General features: G+C 31.2%; 1 protein-coding gene across 1 annotated transcript; it reads right to left on the reverse strand.

Moving 5' to 3' along the window:
* Positions 1–19,548: 19,548 nt before the first annotated feature.
* On the reverse strand, positions 19,549–19,983 carry LOC149559901 (uncharacterized). Its single transcript, XM_089827508.1, has one exon. It carries the CDS (start codon positions 19,981–19,983, stop codon positions 19,549–19,551), a length of 435 nt encoding a protein of 144 aa, XP_089683634.1.
* Positions 19,984–22,140: the final 2,157 nt, after the last annotated feature.

A 22,140-nucleotide genomic window follows, 5' to 3' on the forward strand; every position in this document is an offset into this window, starting at 1 on the left:
ATGGATATCTTAGAATGAGCTCTCAAGTCCCTTTTTATTCTTTCTTGTGAGAGCTCAAACACAATTCTTACCAATGTGGCATAAAAAGATATACTTTTCTTTTTAATAATTCATTTACTCCAATAATTTAAATTAATACCTTGGCTTAGGCTTCCATGAATTAATTAAATAAATGACCCCTTCTCATGATGACTCAACCCTCAACTAAAGTGAAATTATAAAGTTAAATTATAACTTTATAATAAGCCATTTAATGATTAATAATAATTTGGCCACCAAAATAATAATAACTCCCAAAATACTTATCCTTTTAATATGTAGTCTAAAATAGGAGTCACACCTATTATTTCCTCATGTGACCAAATGCACTTTCCAAAAATAGAAAGGATCCTTCTCGATCAATATCAAACTTACTATAAATACCAAACATGGCAAAACTATAGCAAATGATGTCCGAACGATGCCAAATGAAAGCCAAACCATAAGATACTAAATCCTGAAGTAGATGCCCACTAAAAGAGACCCTTTTTCCATCCTCATTAGCCTATGAGGGTCACATGATAGGCTAATCCCAAGAGCCTAAAAAAAAAGGGGACATTACATAGAAATTATACTTTGAAAATATGCCATAGAGGAGTAATACTTTCTCATAATTATGAGGCTATCATCCAACTTTGAAACACCATTGGACACACCATTTCAAAATGAAATTTTGCATAACCCTTGTAAAGGTATGATGTCAAGTTTCCAAACTTTTAGTTCTCCCTGAACTATTGGACATACCATCTCTACATGGAATGCCTCATAACCCTCATAAAGGTATAGCTTCTCTAATGCTATAGCACCTCAAACTATTTGACCATCCATCTAGCCTCTACAACATTCTTTCCTACTCTCAAAGCATAGACTTCTTCAAAATAAAATAAGATCTTCATTTTCAATGATGTCATCATCACTAACAACATTAGGTGATTCAACATGAACAAATATATTTGCTGATTCTTTAATTTTACCTTTGAGGTCATTTGCATGAATTTTACAACTCATTGCAATATGTCCTAACTTCTTACAATAGAAACATTCAGTTTCATTCTTACCATACATTAATTTTCCCATACTGTTCTTTGAGTATAATGCACGAATGAGTTTCTCTTGAATCTCTTGTAATTTTTCTTTTTTCTTCAACCAAGAGTGTTGAAATCACATCTTCTAAAGTTCATGAAGACATTTGACTAAGAGTAAAAGCAAGATTGCTATATCTTGAAGCCAAACTATTTAGCAAGATATATCTAGCATCATCTTTATCAATTACAACACAAACTTCATTAAGTTGTTTGATTAGAGATCTCAAATTACTAATGTGGTTAGACATAGTAATTTCATCAGAAATTTTAAAACTAAATAACCACAATTTTGAATAAAATTTTGCTTTTGTTTCTTTTTCTCCAAACAACTTAGTTATTCCATACCAAATTTGTTAAGATGATTTTTCTAAATCAACATGATGCAATTCTGAATCTCAAAGAGCAAGACCAATAATAGACTTAATTTTCTCATCTCTGCTTTCCCAATCAATCTTATTTTTAGCATCTATAGGTACTATTTTAGTGTCATTAACTATGCCCCATAAAATTTTATTCATCAGTTGCATTTGCATTTTCACTTTTGATGTATGCAAATTTTGACCATTATATTTTTGTACAGGTGTATATGATCCATTTTCACAATTTCTAAAATAAAAATATGAAGATACCTTCCAATGTTGTACAACAACAAAATTTGTAGTAGTAGGAGACTTGCATTCTCATAACAACAACTTCCTTTGAAAAAAAGATGACTCTAATAGCATATTGGAAAATAGAAAAATAGAAACAAAATAGAGAAAGACATAACTTCTAGCTTGTGGACTTTGCTATGGAGATGGAAGGGGAAAGAAGAAGAGGTCCCTTAGGAACAAGAAGAAATTAGTGTAAATGGATCCCAAGGCAAAGCATAAGCCCCTTCTATTTCAAGTTCCACTAGCCCTATACCATCCTATATTTTAGATACCTTAAGAAATGACACCCTTAATAATTCTAAAAGATTAGAAATTAAGAGAGATACCTTCACCTCCCCTACCCATTAGCATGGGAAAGATAAGAAAAACTGAGACAAAGACCCCTAGTTGACCATCATGGGTGAAGCCCATACCCATAAAGAGGAGCATTCCACCTTGGAGAGGAGCTTTAATAAACTTGAGGAGAGGAAGGAGGTTGTAGAACATATATTTGATGATGTGGCTAGGTTTATAGTTCAGGTTATGTATTAGCAGCTTGGACTTTTCAGCTACTTCATACCTAAAATGGACTTACTACTACAGAAAGGGTGGACACCACTGGTTCAATATACATTTTTTTGGTTAATGACTAGCTGCAAGTGCTATTGGACAAGGTAGAGGGGAAGGAGAAGAATAAGGAGAGCTAGCTCTCTATTGATAAATAACTTTTTGTTATGTTTTTTGTTTCAACACTTGACGCATGTGGGCTTTGTTTATGGTGCTTTTCTTGACTATAGGTAATCAATAGTTTCAAGTATATATTATGATTATGGTTACTAGTAGGTGACTAGTTACTGTTAGAAATTAGGATACTTTCATTTGGGGATTTTTGAAATTAAGAAAGGGGGTAGGTTAAGTATGTTCTATATTTGACTTTTAGTTGTTTTACAAAACTTTGTTTCCTAGGTCAGCCCCTATATTTGGCTACCTTTTAATTTCAAAAACAATGTTATTTAAGACTTTTAATACATAAAATGCTTGTTAGTGCATGAGGCTCTAAAATATGAGATTTTTGTTCAAGATTTTGTAGAATGAACAACATGAGAACAACTAAAATGAGATCACAGAATATTAGAAGACCTAATCCTAGAAGAAATATGAACAAAAATACTAGAGGATATCAAAGTATGAAAGGAAAGTAGCTATAAAGTTTAGACAAAACATTTTTTAGAGAAGGAACACCTCCAAGTACTAAAGCATGGGTTGAAAAGACAAAACAAATGTTCGAGAACAACATGAGAATAGTGCCAAGTAGTGAACCCAATGCATGAACCCAATCAACTAGCTTACAAGATTAAAACACAAGCATCAAATATTTATTAAATCCCTTATTGGAAGAGTTAATTTATATGTAGTTGGTACTAGCTTGGAATTAGTAAGACGATGCTATTGTGAAGACCACATAAAAAGATATGATATGTGAGGCCACAAATGAATTGAAGGTCTACTAGATTTCGTATTATCTTTTGTATCGAGTGTACTTGAACAATTTATGAAGATGTAATTTTTTAGGATTTAATGGTTAAAATCAACAAAATCTTAGAAGACCAAAGAAAAAGGAGATCTAAAGAAACATGAAAGTTTTTTAGAATTATTTGGAGGATATTTTTGTAAATTCCTAAATTTTTTATTTAAAGGTATTTATTCGATTATTGAGGTTATCATTTTAGGAAAATTTTAAGTTAATTTAAGGAAATAGACACTCTTGTTGTTTATGCCATAATTGAAAATTATCCTAGATATAAGTTTAAGATAAATAGAGTTTTACCCTTGGAAGATGATTGCACTAGGGACTTTTCAAGTGTTTGAAGGAGTTTTATTCATGGAAGATTTAAGGGCATATATTCACTAAAAATTTGAAACCATATGATATTTGTGTTAAAAATGTTTAGAATAACTGAGAGTAGGGGGGGGTGGGGGGGGCAGGGGGTGGAAAATTAGTTACTCAAGGTTTATATGTACCACTTGAACTATTAAATATTAAACACATCAATGTTCAGTTAATCTTGCTTAACTTGTTGTTGCTTGGTTTGTATAGTAAATAAACTAAACTTGCATTGCATAATGAAAAAGATCATCACATGTAAAATATTCATAAGTCATTCATCATAGTTTAACACAAGGATTTTACATGGAAACTCAATTTTGAAAAAGCCACCAACAACACATCACTATTTCAAAGTGAGGTCTGTTAGGAGGCAACCCTATTAAAAATTTACAATACACACTTTTAAATGTGACTTGGTTAGAGGATTCAATCACCTTGTTAGGAGTGGCCTTGTAAGAGGGATTTGATTATTCCATTTAGAATGTCACATCATTAAAGGATTTACACAGATTGTTAAGTCTTCAAATGGTTGTTAGGTCAACCTATGTTAAAAGGGTTTTAATACAAACTGTTTACAATGATAAAAAATAAAATAGTAGGTTTTGATTTGTGTGATTATAACTCACTTTTTTTGGTTCATATCTCTATTTAGTCCTTATTCTTGTTTATTGGAAAGACTTTCATTTTCATCTCTAATTTTGATCTTCTTGGACACCCTTCAAGCAATCAATCTACTCTTCTCATCAACACTTAAACCTTCTACTCAAAATCACTTATCAATGACAATATCACATCTACAAGCTTTCTCCTTAAGCTTCACATTCACACTCTTGTGTGCTTTTGATCAACCTTTCTATGCATATGAATTGGATAGGCTCGTCTAGGCTTGAAAGGACACACCACTAAAATTTTGTTCAATAACCCTTTTAATAGGCAATTTATGCTTTACCATTTTCTACATCCATCGTCGATCTTAGGGTTTACATGATCAACTTCAACTCAATTCAATGTATCTATACAAATTCTTGATCATCCTCTAGAAACTTCTCTAGAATCCTTCTATTAGGTCTTTAACTAATCACCACTTTGAATTTAATGAATTAACTCATTAATCTAACCTTCACGATGTTTACATCTCACAAGAAATCAAATGAGTTAGCTTGATCTTATGATTCCTTTGAATTTGACCTTTTACGCTCACTCAACAATCAGTGAATTTTGACACTCAATCAACACTAAAATACTGAATCACTATTTAAGCATTCTAGCTCAACATCAACTAACTTGCTTGGTTGATGCTAATGTTCAGTCAATACTAAATTTTCTCAGCATTCCTTAGTAATTTTCTTGTCATAAACAATTACTTTTTTTTATTATCAAAGTCTATCTAATCAAATATCCATCGTAACTTCCTTTTCATAACTTCAAACTTTCCTCTAGGTGATATAGTTATGAATAACTCTCAAATCCTCTTCATCAATCAAATAGATATGACAATTAGATTAGGTAGAAATATGTCTTATCCATAGATTTGACATGAATGAAAAAAAACCAATTGTTCCAATTGTATGTTTCCAACAATTTGGACATATTAGGAGAATTTGACAATGTCTACAACACTAACAAAACCTTCAAGGAAGGCTATGAACACCTTGGGCATCAAAACATTCTGTAGTCCATCTTTTAAGAAGAAATTGGAGTTGAGGAATGTTCTAGGATAATATTTAAGAAGAATTGTGACAACATATTTTGGGTAGGAGACATACCAACGAAAATTACAAGGACCTAACTCATGAAGTAAATAGATTGTATAATGAGGGTATAATTCCTATCAATGAGAAGAGTTTTAAAAAGATAGTTCAACAAAATACATATAAAATAATTGGAATGGGAGAGTTATAATTTTGAAAAAGGTAAAACAAATGGAAGTTAGATTCATTAAAAATATTATGGGATAAGAGATGAACTATAGTTCTAGAGAAGATGAGGTATCACTTGGATACATCCATGCTACATAAAAAATTTGTGTTGATGAAGTGAAGGGTAAGTGCAAGAAATAGGGTCTCACTTTTGGGATAAAAGTGGAAGTATTTTTCTTATTTTTTAAATTTCTTATCAATTGATGTCAAAATTGAAGGCATTTCTAAGAGATTAATATAAAAAAGCTTTAGGAATAGAAATTGTAGTGCTCAAAATCTAGTTTTTGAACATGTAATTTATTTGTATACCCATATGATGGATTTTGTTTTTGGTATGAATATTTAAAAAAAACTTCTTCAAAATGCATGTTTTATGGTCCCATACCACACTTGTATACGGACACCATAATTTGACACAAATAAATGAATTTTTGTAAATCTTTTTAAAGGAAGTCACCTAATACAAAGATTGATGAATTTTTTTCCCTTCATTTTTTATTGAATAATTTTTTCATTAATGTTTAATTAACTATAAAGGTAAATTTTAAAAGCTCTCGCATGTACATACCTCATAATTTGATTAAAAGTGCACTTTTTTCAAGTTTTTTCAATTTTAAAAACTTCAAAAGAATTGTATGTAGATTGATGAGATATAAATTAATTTTTAAAACAACCATAAAAATAATAATAAAGTTTTAGTGAACCTCACTATTTTACATTTAGGTACCACCTTTGATTAAAAATAATGCAAAATATGTAAATAAAATCACAACATTGTAAAATTCCTATTTATGAAACCAAGAAAATGAGAACTCTAATGTGTTTTTGTTTTGTGAAAAAAATTGATCGGCAAGGCCCTCTAAAAGTTATGGCAAGCCTGGAATTTGTCAGTTCAATGCGTTAGCCAAATCTTGAGAGGTCAAGGCATAAGCTTGGTTGCACCATGCCTATCCCAAACCAAAATACTAGGTAGGAAAAAAAATCCTGCCCCATGTTGTAAGAAAAGGGTACCTATTATTTGAAGTTCAAAAAGTGGATGACTGTTTTGAAAATGTAAAATTGATGTTTAAAACACATTTTAAATCCAAAATATATATATATATATATATATATATATATATATATATATATATATATTTTTAAAAGGGTACCCATTTCTAAAAAGAAAATGGGACTCAATTTTTGAAAAATGGGTACTTGTTTTTTATTTAAAAAATGGGTGCTCATTTAAATTTTTTTTTTTCAATATTTCAAAAATAGACACCTAATTTTTGAAAATAAAAAATAGGCACCTGCTTTTTTAAAAAGTAGGTTCCTTTTTTTTGAAATTTAGATCAGGCATTTGAGCCTAATACAAGTGCCCACACCAATTTGTAAAAGAGTATGATCTCAATTTGTGCCCTTCCATGGTTTGAGACCCAATTTCTTACTTCGACCTTGAAACCTATTTGAGATTTTGAAGAAAATAATACTTGATGAAATTAGAAGAATTAAGAGGAATAAGTTTACATAATTTATATTTGATACTTTGATTACATTTAAAAAAAAAAAAAAAGTATTTAAGAGATTTCCAAATGTGCCTACTTTGAAATGGAGTTCACACAAAATATACTATGGAATTGATTACTTATTGGTTTACAAAATTCATAGTGCAGAAGATGAATGGCATAATTACTTTAATGATTAAATCATTCTAGATTAAGATGAGGAAAAGAGTGAGGATTCTTGAATTTATGGTAGAGAAGTACATTGATGATATATGGTTTATGGTGGAGACTGGCAAAATATGTATTGGGGATGTAGAACCTAGAGTTATGTATGTTGAACCATTTTTTGTGATGTTAGTTAAGAGATGATTGATGGATGTGTCAAAGAAATTCTTGAATTTGATTTGGTTAAGAAAAGTGATAGATGGAGAACACATGATGAGAAAATGAGTAATGTTCAACAACAACTAATAAGAAGAGAAACTAAGAGAAAGGTTAATAATTTAATGAGAAATATCTTTAAGGATTCTAAGATGAGTAAACAAGAATGGGAAGATGTCAAAAAAGATACTTTTGACATGAAGGTTGGGGAAAAGGAAAATATTTATGATGGTCAAACCATTAGTTATTGATGTTTCACCTAGCACCCTTGTTGGACTAGAACCTACACATGCTTGACCATTAACAATCCAAATTTAGACACCATCAGTGGTGATGCAAAGGTTACTCATGTCTAATCTTCACTTGCAATACCTAAAAGGAGAGTCACAAGGACTTTAGCATCAATAGTTCAAACAACCATTTCATAGATAGAGATCAGGCAAGAGAAAGAAGAAGAAACACCTAAGAGATCAAAGAGAGTTAAAGAGATGACAACATAACCTAGACCTAAAAAGATACCTAAGATAGTGGTTGTGTACCAATGGCAAATGAAGGATAAAAAGAAATCACCTATAAAGAAGATGAGAGGGCAATTCATTGCCTCAAGGAAAACAAAAGGAAGATGGACCTAAGAAAAGTAGTAGTAGCAAGAAGAGGAAATGGAAAGCCATAAATTAGTAAGATAAATGAAATGATTATGAATCATTCTAATCTAGAGAAGTTAAAGAAAGTTTACTACAACTATAATTCTAGTGAAATGAGGAACTTAGATATAAAAGTAATAAAGTATATTATTAAATAAAGAACTCGCTTTATCAGTCTACATGGAATATTGCCTGATAAAATGTATAATAGATTGAATGAGTCAAGGCTTAGGAAAGTAGAAGAGGAGAAGCATTTAGGATACCTTTCCATCCATAAATTTTGTTTATAGAAAATAATAAGCAACTAGAAACAATTAAGTGGAAATTGAGTCTACTTTTGAGAAACAAAATGGTAGAAATCAGATTAATGGGTGGATTGTATGAAGAATAAAGGGAAGAAAAAAAAATGCCACTTATGAACTACGAAGTGAGCTTGGTATTTTGCAACTATAAATAATAGCAAAAGAGCCATCACAACAAGATATTTGAGTCATGGATACACATGACAACACAATTTCTATAGATCAGATAGACAACACTTCAATGTAAGTAATTGGAGTCGATATTACTATTGTTGTTACTGTTGGCATAATAGTGGACCCTTGCAAATATTACTCGGAGTTTTCAATGGGAAATTTGATCAGCGATAATGTTTCATGAATTATTCTAGTGATGAAGACGATGATAAATATGTTAGAACGAAGCACATTGAAATAAAAGAGAACATAGATCATTAGGACCCAAGTATTCAACGTAGTGAGGAAACTTTAAGAGGACTATTTCTGACTTGGCCCTATCCAAGTTTGGCATCCGCAACATCTAGTATCTAGAGGGCACACACATTAGTCTTCAAGAACAAGGTCAAGGAACTGAAAAGGATAAGAAATAAGAGGAGAGGGGTAAAGATGGACAAAGAAGAAGAGAAACTTGAAGACAAGGAGAAAGAGAAGAAAGAGATGACAAGTGTGCAACAAATCACACAAGAGGCTACAACACAAAAATTAGATGAAATTGGCAAGGAAAGGGAAGTCACAATATTGTAAACTGTTAATTATTGTTAGTTGGACAGCTGTTATTTCTGACCCGAAAATAGCAGCACTATTTATGGGTAGCTTGGACAGCTGTTCGTCCTTATCTATGAATAGCGGTCATATTTATGGGTGGTTTGGATAGCTATTTGTCCACTTGCCAAAAATTAGTAAATGGTTATTATTTACTAATTTTAGTGATTCCTTTTGGACACTTTGCAACCAATTCTATTATTGGCTGTCGATTTGTCTTAATCTTAGCCGTTGGTTAGATTTAATCTCGGTCGTTGGTTTACCAACAAGAGTAGTATAGAAAGGGGTCATTGGGTCATTTGGATATAGATGAACAAGAAGCTTTGGAGAAGCAGTTTGCAGTGTTAGCAAACAGTCTTGCAAGAAGCTTTGGAGAAGCAGTTTGCAGTGTTAGCAAACAGTCTTGTATGAAGCTTTTGAAGAAGCAGTTTGCAGTGTTAGCAAACAGTCTTGCAGTGTTAGCAAGGGCATAGTGAGAAGCTTTGGCGAAGCAATTTGTAGTGTTAGCAAACAGTCTTGCAGTGTTAGCAAGGGCACAGTGGGAAGCTTTGGTGAAGTAGTTTGCAGTGTTAGCAAACAGTCTTGCAGTGTTAGCAAGGGCACAGAAGAAGCTTTGGTGAAGCAGTTTGCAGTGTTAGCAAACAGTCTTGCAGTGTTAGCAAGGGCACAGGAAGAAGGCTTTGTGAGGCAGTTTTTAGTGTTAGCAAACAGTTTTGCAATGTTAGCAAGGGCGCAGTGTTAGCGTGGGGATAGTGGTGGGGAATATCAGTGGGAGAAATTAGGAGGTTGTTGGAGTTCTGCCAGTGAGAGGCAAGGAATTTTGTATCTCTTGATTTGCTAAAGTTTAATATAATTCCTCATCTGTAGAACTAGTTTTCCCTTAATGGTTTTTCTAGGGACAATTTGTCCAAAAATATTGTGTTCATTGTGTTGCGCATTTCTTTCCGTATTTTATAAGTGAAGTTGCAGTTGTGTTATTTTTCGATATTAGCTGGGAATTTGTTTTCAGTAGTTTAATAATCATTTATGATAGGAGATTAATAATTAGTGACTGCAATAGTTTGATTTTTCACATGGTATCAGAGCATTGTTAAGGGTAGAAGAGTTTTTCCCTAGGAAAGAAATGTTCGAGGTGAAGGTATTAGGTTGATAGGCTATACTGACGCAGATTAGGTAGGAAGTACAATAGACAAAAGGAGCACTTCAGGGTATTTTTTCAGCTTGGGATAAGGAGTTGTATCTTGGTTTAGCAGGAAGCAGAAGTTTGTGGCTCTAAGTTCAGCAGAAGCAGAATACATAGCAGCTAGCATGGCAACATGTGAAGCTATATGGCTTCAGAAGTTGTTAGTAGCCTTTTTTGGTCAGAAGGTTGAGACTACTGTGATACATTGTGACAATCAGAGTTGCATCAAGTTGTCTAAGAATCCAGTGTTTCATGATAGGTCTAAACATATAGATATCAGATATTACTTCATCAGAGATTGTGTACAAAGGGGAGTTGTTCGACTACAATATATACCTACAGATGAGTAGGTAGCAGACATTCTGACGAAGGCTTTGGGAAAGGCCAAATTTATCTTCTTCAGAGATAAGATGGGTGTCATGCAGAACAGCTTCCTCGCTAAGAGGGAGTGTTAATTATTGTTAGTTGGACAGCTGTTATTTCTGACCCAAAAATAGCAGCACTATTTATGGGTAGCTTGGACAGCTATTCGTCCTTATCTATGAATAGCGGTCATATTTATGGGTGGTTTGGACAGCTGTTTGTCCACTTGCCAAAAATTAGTAAATGGTTATTATTTACTAATTTTAGTGATTCCTTTTGGACACTTTGCAACCAATTCTATTATTGGCTGTCGATTTGTCTTAATCTTAGCCATTGGTTAGATTTAATCTCGGTCGTTGGTTTACCAACAAGAGTAGTATAGAAAGGGGTCATTGGGTCATTTGGATATAGATGAACAAGAAGCTTTGGAGAAGCAGTTTGCAGTGTTAGCAAACAGTCTTGCAAGAAGCTTTGGAGAAGCAGTTTGCAGTGTTAGCAAACAGTCTTGTATGAAGCTTTTGAAGAAGCAGTTTGCAGTGTTAGCAAACAGTCTTGCAGTGTTAGCAAGGGCACAGTGAGAAGCTTTGGCGAAGCAGTTTGTAGTGTTAGCAAACAGTCTTGCAGTGTTAGCAAGGGCACAGTGGGAAGCTTTGGTGAAGTAGTTTGCAGTGTTAGCAAACAGTCTTGCAGTGTTAGCAAGGGCACGGAAGAAGCTTTGGTGAAGCAGTTTGTAGTGTTAGCAAACAGTCTTGCAGTGTTAGCAAGGGCACAGGAAGAAGGCTTTGTGAGGCAGTTTGCAGTGTTAGCAAACAGTTTTGTAGTGTTAGCAAGGGCGCAGTGTTAGCGTGGGGATAGCGGTGGGGAATATCAGTAGGAGAAATTAGGAGGTTGTCGGAGTTTTGCTAGTGAGAGGCAAGGAATTTTGTATCTCTTGATTTGCTGAAGTTTAATATAATTCCTCATCTGTAGAACTGGTTTTCCCTTAAGGGTTTTTCCAGGGACAATTTGTCCGAAAATATTGTGTTCATTGTGTTGCACATTTCTTTCCGTATTTTATAAGTGAAGTTACAGTTGTGTTATTTTTCGATATTAGCTGGGAATTTGTTTTCAGCAGTTTAATAATCATTTATGATAGGAGATTAATAATCAGTGACTGCAATAGTTTGATTTTTCACATAAACCCCTCCAAAGTCAATAGAAGATGTTACAAACCCGTTTGCTAGGAAAATGGATATTTAGAAATACATTCAGCTAACAACATTTTCTATTGGGAAAATTGTAGAAGAATCATGAAAGATGATTAAGAATGCACAAAAGTTGCTTGAGCTACCTATTGCAATATTACAAAGGAAATTATATTTTCTTGTACAATTAGCTGAGGAGAGCATTAGAAAGAGAGATAAGAAAATAATAGAAGAATTTGCCAACTATTTTTCCAGCTTATACTAAAGTGCAAACAAACCATGATACTAAGTTATTTAGCACAGTTTGTGAGAACATAAGGAATGATAAAATAGTTCTAGATGTTTGCACGAAAGAGTTAAGAAGATGCACTTCTGAAGGCAATGACTTATATATGAAATGTGCCTTAACAAATAAACGTACTCAGAATATTTCAAAGGCCGTCAAAGAGAAGGAGAATGAATTGCAAAAGATGAGAAAAAAATTGAAGAAACTAATGAAAAGATCATGAATTTTAGCACGAAGGATAATTATATTAAATTTTTCATGAGCTATGGCAGATTTACTAGTTTTGGGTTGGTAGGACAGAACAGGAAAAAATAGCTGTATACTAGATTTTTCGTAAAGGGATTATTCTGGTGTAAAAGGAATTAATTGAAATGGCTCTGGTTTATGGATCAATAGATTCATTTTCTTAGTAGTTCAACTTGATGTCTTTTTTTTTTTTTTTTTCTTCTAAGAAATCTTATACAAACCAGTCACCTTCTTGCTATATAGCTTATACAACAATACATATATATTTTATACATACAAAAAAAAAACAAATGAAAAATAAAGTATATATAAACGCTACTTAATTAGAAATCATACTGGTGGAATAATCTGACCAACATTGAATTGTCTGCATCCTATGCATGCATCCCTTGAACATTAAAACTGAATTACTAATTTTTTTATACAAATCTGCACCTAATAAAAAGATTTCATAATCTAGTTATGACCAATTCCTCAATTCTTGGATGAACCCATATCAGATTTTAATGTTTACAATATTCATTTACCAAATATCTAGAATGGAAATATGGATAAGCATCATTGCAACATTGGATCCATTTGATATGATTTAATTGATGTGATATATGATTAGCAATAAAGTAGAGCTTTAAACATGGACTTTTATTTCATAGCTTTTAATGGCTTCAATAAATCTCATTTATGCATGATCTAATCTTTTGTACTGTTCAGTGTAAGCCTAACTAAGAGAATAATGTGATAGATAGATAAGTAATAAATTACATTTCAAATATAGATAATATGCATGGTGTTGTCGAGGATTTTGGTAATAGGGATGTTAATAAAATAAGTATAAACAACTATTTAAAGTTTTTAAATTATAAAGAACATTTCAACAATTATATTGAAGTTTACTTTTGTAGATAAAATGAAAGGAAGAATTATAAAGTCGTCAAAGTTGCAAAAATAATACAATGTACATTTAAGAAACAATAACATGACTATTTACAAAATAGAATAAATAAAAAATAATAATTGCTTATTTTAATAAATGAAAGAAAACTAGAAAATTCTAAATGATATGAAAATATAAAATAAATTATTAAATCAACTTCTATTATCTAATAACTAATTTAGACACATTAATCACTTTTAAAAGTAAAGGGGAATATAGAAGATGCAAAAGAGTTATGTATATAATCAAATGCTAAACATTAAGTCAATGAGCATGCACCAAAAAAACACTATTTAAAATTAGAAAATAAAAAGTAATAGAACACTGAAAATAATAAAACTTTTAAGTCTATTGGTCTTTGTTATTATAGGTGCTTAAGTTTCCTTATATATGAGTTTTATCTTTTTAATGCACAACTCACAATTTTGTGGAATAGGATTTACAATTGTGAAATTGTTATCAAGATTTAATTGTTTACTTTTTTTAATCAAACACATTAACTTATGATTCATGATTCATGAGAAGTGATTTTGATTCATACTCATTATGTAGTTGTTCATAGGAATCCATCTCTCACATCACACTAAATAAAACACTTAACATTTATTGAATCTAGATGATGTCATTTCCAAAAATATTTATAATAACTTTATTATTATTAAATTCATAAATAATAAATTCATCACATAAAACAATGTAAGTTTGAAGCAAGGGCCATTAGTGGTGAAACTTGTATTGGTCTTGTAATAGATATAATTTAAATTTAGTTTATGTGTAAGAAAAATACTTTTTTATTTTTATTTGAAATTTTTATTATAATTTTGAATTAACATATTTTAATCAACATTGGATAAAGTATAGATATACTATGATTGATTAAAAAATGATATATTAACAATTTGATATTCAAATTAGTAGCTTAATTTTTGTAATGTAGATATTACTACGTATATACTAATTTTAAGTATATTTTTTTAATATGAAAGCTATTTTTAATTGTTAATTTTTTTCCAAATATAAAGATGTTGATATAAAAATAAATAGTATAGGAAAGATATGGAATTATAAGAAACTCAATTCTAAATTAATTTGTGAGAAGAATTTAAGAAAAAAATCAAATTAGGCATAATTTTTTTAAAAAATCAATGGAGAAAATAATGGCGACAAATAAGACTTAAGTTTATATATTATAAAAATCACATCTCACCAACTCATATAAGACCCCAAATCATTCAACCAATTAAAACATAGAAAAAAAGTATCTAAAAATTGAAAAGTTAAAAAATTGTCATATAGCTTTTAAAAATATAATATTTATAAAAACATCAAATAAAATAAATTGTAATTGGTAGAACTAGAAGTCATTTAATAACTCATTAATGTCAAGAATTCATAAAATATCACAATAGTACTTAGCCTACCAACTAGTACTAATAATAACTTAAATATAGCCTTATTATCTCATAGAAGTTAAATATTTATTCTATAATCTTAAAATCCTAATAGGCCAAAACTAGGAGTCTATGGAATGGATCAAGTTCTCCAACTAGAATGCTGCCATGTTTCTTTTTTATTTTGAAAAAGCCTATGATAGAGTTGAGTGGGATTACATTCTCACCATCGTCAATGCATTTGATTTTCCTGATGAATTTTGTTAATATGTCCAAGTCCTCCTTAAAGATTCCTCTACCCTTATTGAAGTTAAGCATAATCTTTCCCATCCTATCCCCCTTTCCCGATCCATTACGCAAGGATGCCCTCTTGCTCTTGCCCTCTTTGTGATTGCCTCTAATGCTTTGTTTTACCCTCTTAGAGATGATACTCTATCTCCTAAAGTCCAAGGTATTACTCTTCTTGATGACTCTGAGTGTTTGAATATTTAGTTTATGGATGATACTTCACTCTTTCTTGAGCTTTCTTATCATAATATCCACTACCTTACTTAAAAGCTTGATATTTTTGGGAAAGCTTCAAGAACCTGCATCTCCAATTCCAAATCCATCCTTCTTGGATGGGAGAGGAACCCTCAGACTAGCTTCTTTAGATTGGCTTTTCCTGGAGTGGTCCTCATAGAATTGTGTGCTACCTTGGTATTACTTTCTCCATCTCCCCCTCCCTTAAGGATATATGGTTGTGGATTAAGGAGAGAATTAAAAATAAGATTAATAAATTAGGTAATAGAGTGCTATCTCTTGCCAGAGAGTTCAAGTCTGTGAAAAGATCCTATCTTCTTATAACATTTATTATTCTTTTGTTTGGACGTTTAGTAATTACTAGGTGCTTGAAATACAAAGGGCTATTAGGAGAGTCCTATGGTCAGATGGGAAAGGGAAAAGAAAGGCCCATGCTATCAAATGGAGTTGGTGCCATGTTGGCAAGAAGCTTTGCATTTGAAAGATCTCAACCAGTAAGGGACTTCCCTTACTGTTAAATAGATTTTCTAGGCCCTTGATGGGTAGGAACTGTGGAAGGCATTGATAAGAAATAACATCCAGGCTGGTGTCCCTAAATATGCTAAAACTTAGAAAAATCTCCCCTTTTCTGATCTAGTTGCTGGTTCATTTCCTGTCTCTGTTCAGGGTACTTGGGTTTTCAAATATATCTAGAAAGCTAGGGAAAATATGTGTGGATTCATTTATAATGCTAAGTTTAATAGCAACAATTCTATGCAAGGCGAATGGTTTATTTGGTGGAACCTTCATCATAATGGGAAGTCTCTTGCCTTAACCCAAGGCTACTCTACTAGATTTTGGCATAGAAAAGGAATCCAGTGTTTTATGGACATCTTGGATAATGATAACCTTATGTGTTGGAAAACTATTAGTTCCAACTTTGATCTCCTTGTTTCTCACAAAAGGACCTTTAATATGATCATGAATTCTTGTGCCCATCTCAATCTTCCCTACTATAGTGAGGTTGATTCACATAGGTACCTCTCATTCTATTGGGATGATGATTCCCTCCTCCCTAAAGTTAAAGCTAAAGACATCTATAAATTCCTCAATAATGATTCCTAAATTTTGTAGCATCTTAACTCCATCTGGTATTTTAATTCTAAACCCCTTGATTGGCAAAAAACCTTTGTGAAAATTTGGAAGTCTCCTATTCCTCCCAAGTTTAAATGTTTCAAATGATAGCTTTTGCTGGATAGACTGCCTATTAAAACTCAACAAGGTGACTCTGATACTTGTCTTGTTTGCAAAATGCTTGAGAGTATGAGGCACATTTTCTTTGAGTGTTCTTTTGCTAGGAAAGTTTGGATGCTTCTTGGAATTTCTATTTAACTCAACGTGCTACTACTTTTGATATTATTACTAGTTCTATACTTGGTCTTAAAAAAGATGCTAATCTTTTCTAGCATATTCGTTCTTCTTACATCCTTTGGTTTATTTGGAAATATAGAAATGAGGAAAAATTTCAAGGTAATGGAAGAACCCATACCGTGTTTCTTAGGAAACTCATACACTTTAACCATGTCACATTTAACAATGTGTATTGTAACCTTTAACAGGATTGGCCTTTCACAGGGCATCACTTCAAAAGAGTGATAATTAGTAGCATGTTACTAGTGGTTTTTCCCAAATTGAATTTCCACATAAAATCCTTGTGTCAAATTGTGTGAATGTTCTTGTGTTGTTTCATGTTTACATTTTTGCAAAGATGTTTTGACCTATGACAGTAACCTAAAAAGTTAAAGTACTCTATGATCTAATAGATGCATGCATGTTAAGGTTATATAGATGTGCATCTACTAAGCATTGAAAAGTTTTATTTGTACATCTAGACCTTGGATAATTAAGTCACCCCCCTCTAAATTATTCTAAAATATTCCAACACTAATAACTCAAAAGAGATTTGTGTTTTAGAAGAAGGACTCTTGTTATGAAAACATTAGGGAATAAGTAAGTTGAAAATAGAAGGAGACTTGGCTATAATTATAAATGCACTTAGGAAATGAGTTGTTTCTAATTGGAAGCTAGATGCAAAGCTCTTGACAACTTTCAAACTATGCAAAGCCTTCAACAAAATAATAATCAACCACATTTATCTAGAAGGGAATAAGAGAGAACATGAGCTAGCTAATATGCGAATTGATAAATAAATAAAATAAAATATTAATCTTTACTTCAGTCCCCTTTAGTAATTATGTTAATGATAACATGCCTTACGTTCCAAATCCTCAGAAGTGTTTAAATTATTTTCCTTTTTTCAATAATTGATTCCCTTTGAAACCTCTTAGATCACTTTCTTATGTTTATTTTGTGTTTCTTTCTATTTTTAATTTAATATCTATTGATTCCTTGATGTCTACCTTTTCAAGATCTCAATGTCTTTAGCAAATTTATGTATTTCTTAGTTTTCTCTAACCTCCTAACAAGTAGTATAAAGGTTTTACTAGATGTTTATCTATGCTAGTTCAAGTCACACAAATAGAAGGGAAAACTAAGGAATTAAGGAATCTCCAATGTTTTTGATGGAAAAAGGGCAATACTCATGAACTAATGTCCATCTCTATCCTCTTAGTATTCCTTGAGTGGGGTTGTATAATTAATTTTCTATTAATATATATGACTTTAGCCTCTTGCTTGTATAAAAAAGAATAATTAAAATTAATAATGTCATTTTAACAAGAAAAAGTGTTCAAACCATATGTATTTTTTTTTTAAGAAAGAAATTAATGTTAGGAAGCCACTTAAAACTATAGTCCTTTTCCTAAAGGTAGGAACTAATAAACAAAATAAGACTAGAAAGTACTATATGATATGTAAATATAAATTAAATTATTAAATCAACTTTAATTATCAAATCATTGATTTGGATAGATTGACCATTTTTACAAGAAAATGACAATAGAGAAGATGCTGAAGTATTATGTATATAATCAATTGAGAAAAATGTACTCATTGCACATGTACCAAAATACATTGTTCAAAAATAGAGATGAGAATATAATAAAGCTTGTAACTATAGTGGTTTTTTCTCTTATAGGTGCTAAACTTGTCTTTTACATGGGATTTGTCTTTGTAGTTCACAATTTATAATTATGTGAAAGAGAATTTAGAATTGTGATATTTCTATTAGGGCTTAATTGAGTACTTTTTGATTCACACTCATAGACTCATGTTTCATGAGTACTATACGAATCTATCTTTCACATCAGAATAAATATAACACTAAGTACTCATTGAATCTAAGTGATATAGATACAACTATCCTCTCTACAAACAATATAGTTGACCAATTTTCAAAAAATAAAAAAACATCATGAATTTTTCTGAAAACTTCAGCATTTGATTTGTATAGTTTGTAGTAGAAAACAACAAAATATTTAGAAAAAAATCATTACATTTTTGTAAATTTAGAATTTTAAAAAAAAAACTTTGATTGTTTTTAGTACATTTTGTGTCTAGTCTGTCCCAAATGATAGGACTTCTAAAAAGATTTACAATAATAACATTTTTCATTATCCTAATGCAATTAAATTCATAGCACAGAGCCATGTATTTTGAAATAGTGGCTTAGATCTAGCCTCATAATTTCATGGAATAGGATTTAGATACTTATTCTGGATTCTGAAATTCCTATGTAGGCCAAATAATTCATAAACTATTTAATTTCAATAAATAACTGAAATCTTAAGCATAGACAACAAATCATGTGTCCATCATACTATTCTCAACCCCTCAAAAAAAAATGCATTCCAACAAGGGCCAGAACATAGGTAATCAAAAGCTGTGTACCGTTCAACGTTTTAAGACAAAGAAATAATCCCATTCCAACTGCAGCAAGAGCAACTGTAGTAAAAATTAGCATAGAGGGTGAGGATTTAACAGGGTCATGAAATTCCACTAAAGATTCTATTGCAATGGATTTCTTCCATTTTTTCTAAATACCAGCAACGTGCGCACGTCCCACAACTGCAATGACTAATTTGCACCCATTTGCAGCTTCAAACAATTTGGAGGCCATGAACAGATCCCTCTCATAAACTTCCACTTCTATGATACTTGGGAAATCATCATCTTCCAACTGAGAATACTTTTCAATATCTGATTCCGAACGTTTTTTCAACGCATATCGTGCAAATGAGGATGGAATGAGCAACACTACTAGAGATATGAAAACGAACATGATTTTATGGCAGAAGCTCATCTTTGCCCATGTCCTCTGGTATGTTATCTCCATTGGTCTGTCACCCAAAACTACTTTACCACCTTATTTCTTCGCTTCTCTATATGCACTTCTGAACTCAGAGCCAGGAACAACTCCAACTGCTTTACCAAGCTTACGCACTACCAAGCCGTAAAGATGTCCAACGCAAACTTCGTGTAATGGACTCTTCCAGAAATCAACCATAAGATGAGTAAAGTTGGGTAGCTCTGGAAGCTGATCTTCAGGAAGTTCCAAGATAAAAGCTCTGCTTTCACACAACTCTAAGAATATAACATCTGGTTTCAAGAAGCTAACAAGTGCTTCAACATCGTTGCCAGATTGCGATGAAACATGGCACGTTCCAATTAAATAAACATTGTAGGTGCCTTTCTCTGATTCGCGTTGTAAAGTAACAACTTTATTCTTCAGCTCCTCTGAAATTAGCTCAATCTCGGCAGGGTTTACAATTTGGTCTTGTAGTAGAGATGGGTTTTCCATATCTTCTTCGAAGATAACTACTAGCACCTCACAATTTGAATTTGATATGTTTTTTGGATTGCGTTGAAGAAATATGTATAAATATAGAAGATTAAAGGTATTTGAATAGGATTTCTTAAAGAGCCGACGCTAGGATTCACTTTTTCTAATTATTCAAATTAGCTTCAACCACTAGAGATACTTTATTTTTATCAATTTTTTAAAATTTCATTAAAATTTGTTTATAATGTTCAAATTTCTCATTTTTGAGAAGCACAAATTGCTTCCTTTATTTTTCATAATTTTTGTAAAACAAATGCTTTCTTCTTTTAGTGCTATTGTTATCACTATTTCTCCTCTACTGATTCATAATTTCATTTCTACCAATCAGCATCAATTATTATTGAATATTTTGTGTGTGATATTTTTAATTTTCAAAATGATAAAATAATTAATGTTGTATGCATGGATTTTCACAAATCACTATGTCTATCTAATTTTTCTACAATTACTACTTCTTATTTAAACAATTTATATTAAAATTTTGAATTATCATTACAATTCTAAAATAATTCTTAATTCTAAAAATATTATATTTATAAATTTATATATTAAAATAAAACTAACATTATTATTATGTTTAATAAAATTATTATATTTTTTTATAACTAACTCACTCCTATAATTCAATATTATAATTTTTCATTATAAACAACAATATGTTTAATATTATAATTATTAAATATTATTAATATTAAAAAATAGAATATATAATACTTATATTAAATTTAATAAAAAAAAATGCATAAAATTAAAATTATGATTATGGCAAGTACTAAGCCACTACTAGATAACACTTGTTAATTAATCACTACTATTGGTGTAAATTATACTTTAAAACTCATTTAAACTATTGCATCAAGAGTAATTAGATTTTTAATTTTCTATTTTAAATAAGGATGCTATTTTCTTATTCTTAAATTATATTGTTTCTAGCTTAATGTTCCTTTATAAGAATACATTGTAAAGTTTGGTTCATAATTATTGGTTTTGTATATATTATGGCTATGGTTATTAGTAGGTTGATGATTACTCATAGACATTGGGATACTTTGGTTTGGATTTTTTCAAATTAAGAAAGGTTTAGCTTAAGTATGTTCTATATCAGACTTTTAGTTGTTTTAAAATACTTTGTTTCCTGGTCAACCCCTATTTTTGGTTGCTTTTTAATTTGAAAAACAATGGTATTCAACTCTTTTAATATATAAAATAGTTGTTATTGCATAGGCTTTGAAATGTAATTTTTTTTTACAAGATTTTTTAGAATAAATACATGAGAACACCAAATCATAAATGAAATGTGAACAGATATGGTAGAAGAAATTTAGATCCAAAGGAAAGTAGCTAGAAAGTCTCGATAAAGAAGGAACACTTGCAAGGACTAAAGTATGTTTTAAAAATAGAAAAGACACATCTGAGAACAAGACGAGACCATTACCTAGTATTGAACCCCATGCATCAACCTAGCCAACTAGCCTATAAGAGTAAAAAATGGGATACTCAACCGGATATTTTATTAAAGCCATTATTGCAAGATTTAAGTTTTGTAAAGTTGTTAGTTGCTTGGAATTAGTAAGAGGATGCTATGGTTAAGACCAAAAAACAATGATGATATGCCAGGTCACAAATGAATTGAAGGTCTGCTAGATTTAATATCATCTTTTTGATTGAGCGCGCTTGCACAATCAATGAAGATATAATTTTTAAAGGATTTAAGGCTTGAAATCAATAAAATTGGCCACCATTTGAATAATTGGAGATTGAAAAATCTTAGCCGAGTGAAGTAAAAGGAGATCTAAGAAAACATGTAAATTTTTTAGAATTATTTTGAGTATATTTCCATCAAGCCCCAAATTTGCAATTTAAAGGTATTTATCCCATCTTTGAGGTTATAATTTTGCAAAATTTTTAAGTTAAGTTGAGGAAATGGACACTCCAGTTGTTTATGACATAAAAGAAAATCCTAGATATAAGTTTAAGAGAAACAAAGTTTAACCCCTGGAAGATGATCCTACTTAGGCATTTTCACAAGTTCTTGAAGGAGCTTTATTCATGGAAGATGTAAGGGTGTATATTCACTAAAAATTTGAAATCATAGGAGATTTGGAAATATTAAGA

This window comes from Cupressus sempervirens, chromosome 4 (assembly GCF_028749045.1).
Source record: "Cupressus sempervirens isolate cs-2001-9-10 chromosome 4, ASM2874904v1, whole genome shotgun sequence".
Lineage (NCBI taxonomy): Eukaryota > Viridiplantae > Streptophyta > Pinopsida > Cupressales > Cupressaceae > Cupressus > Cupressus sempervirens.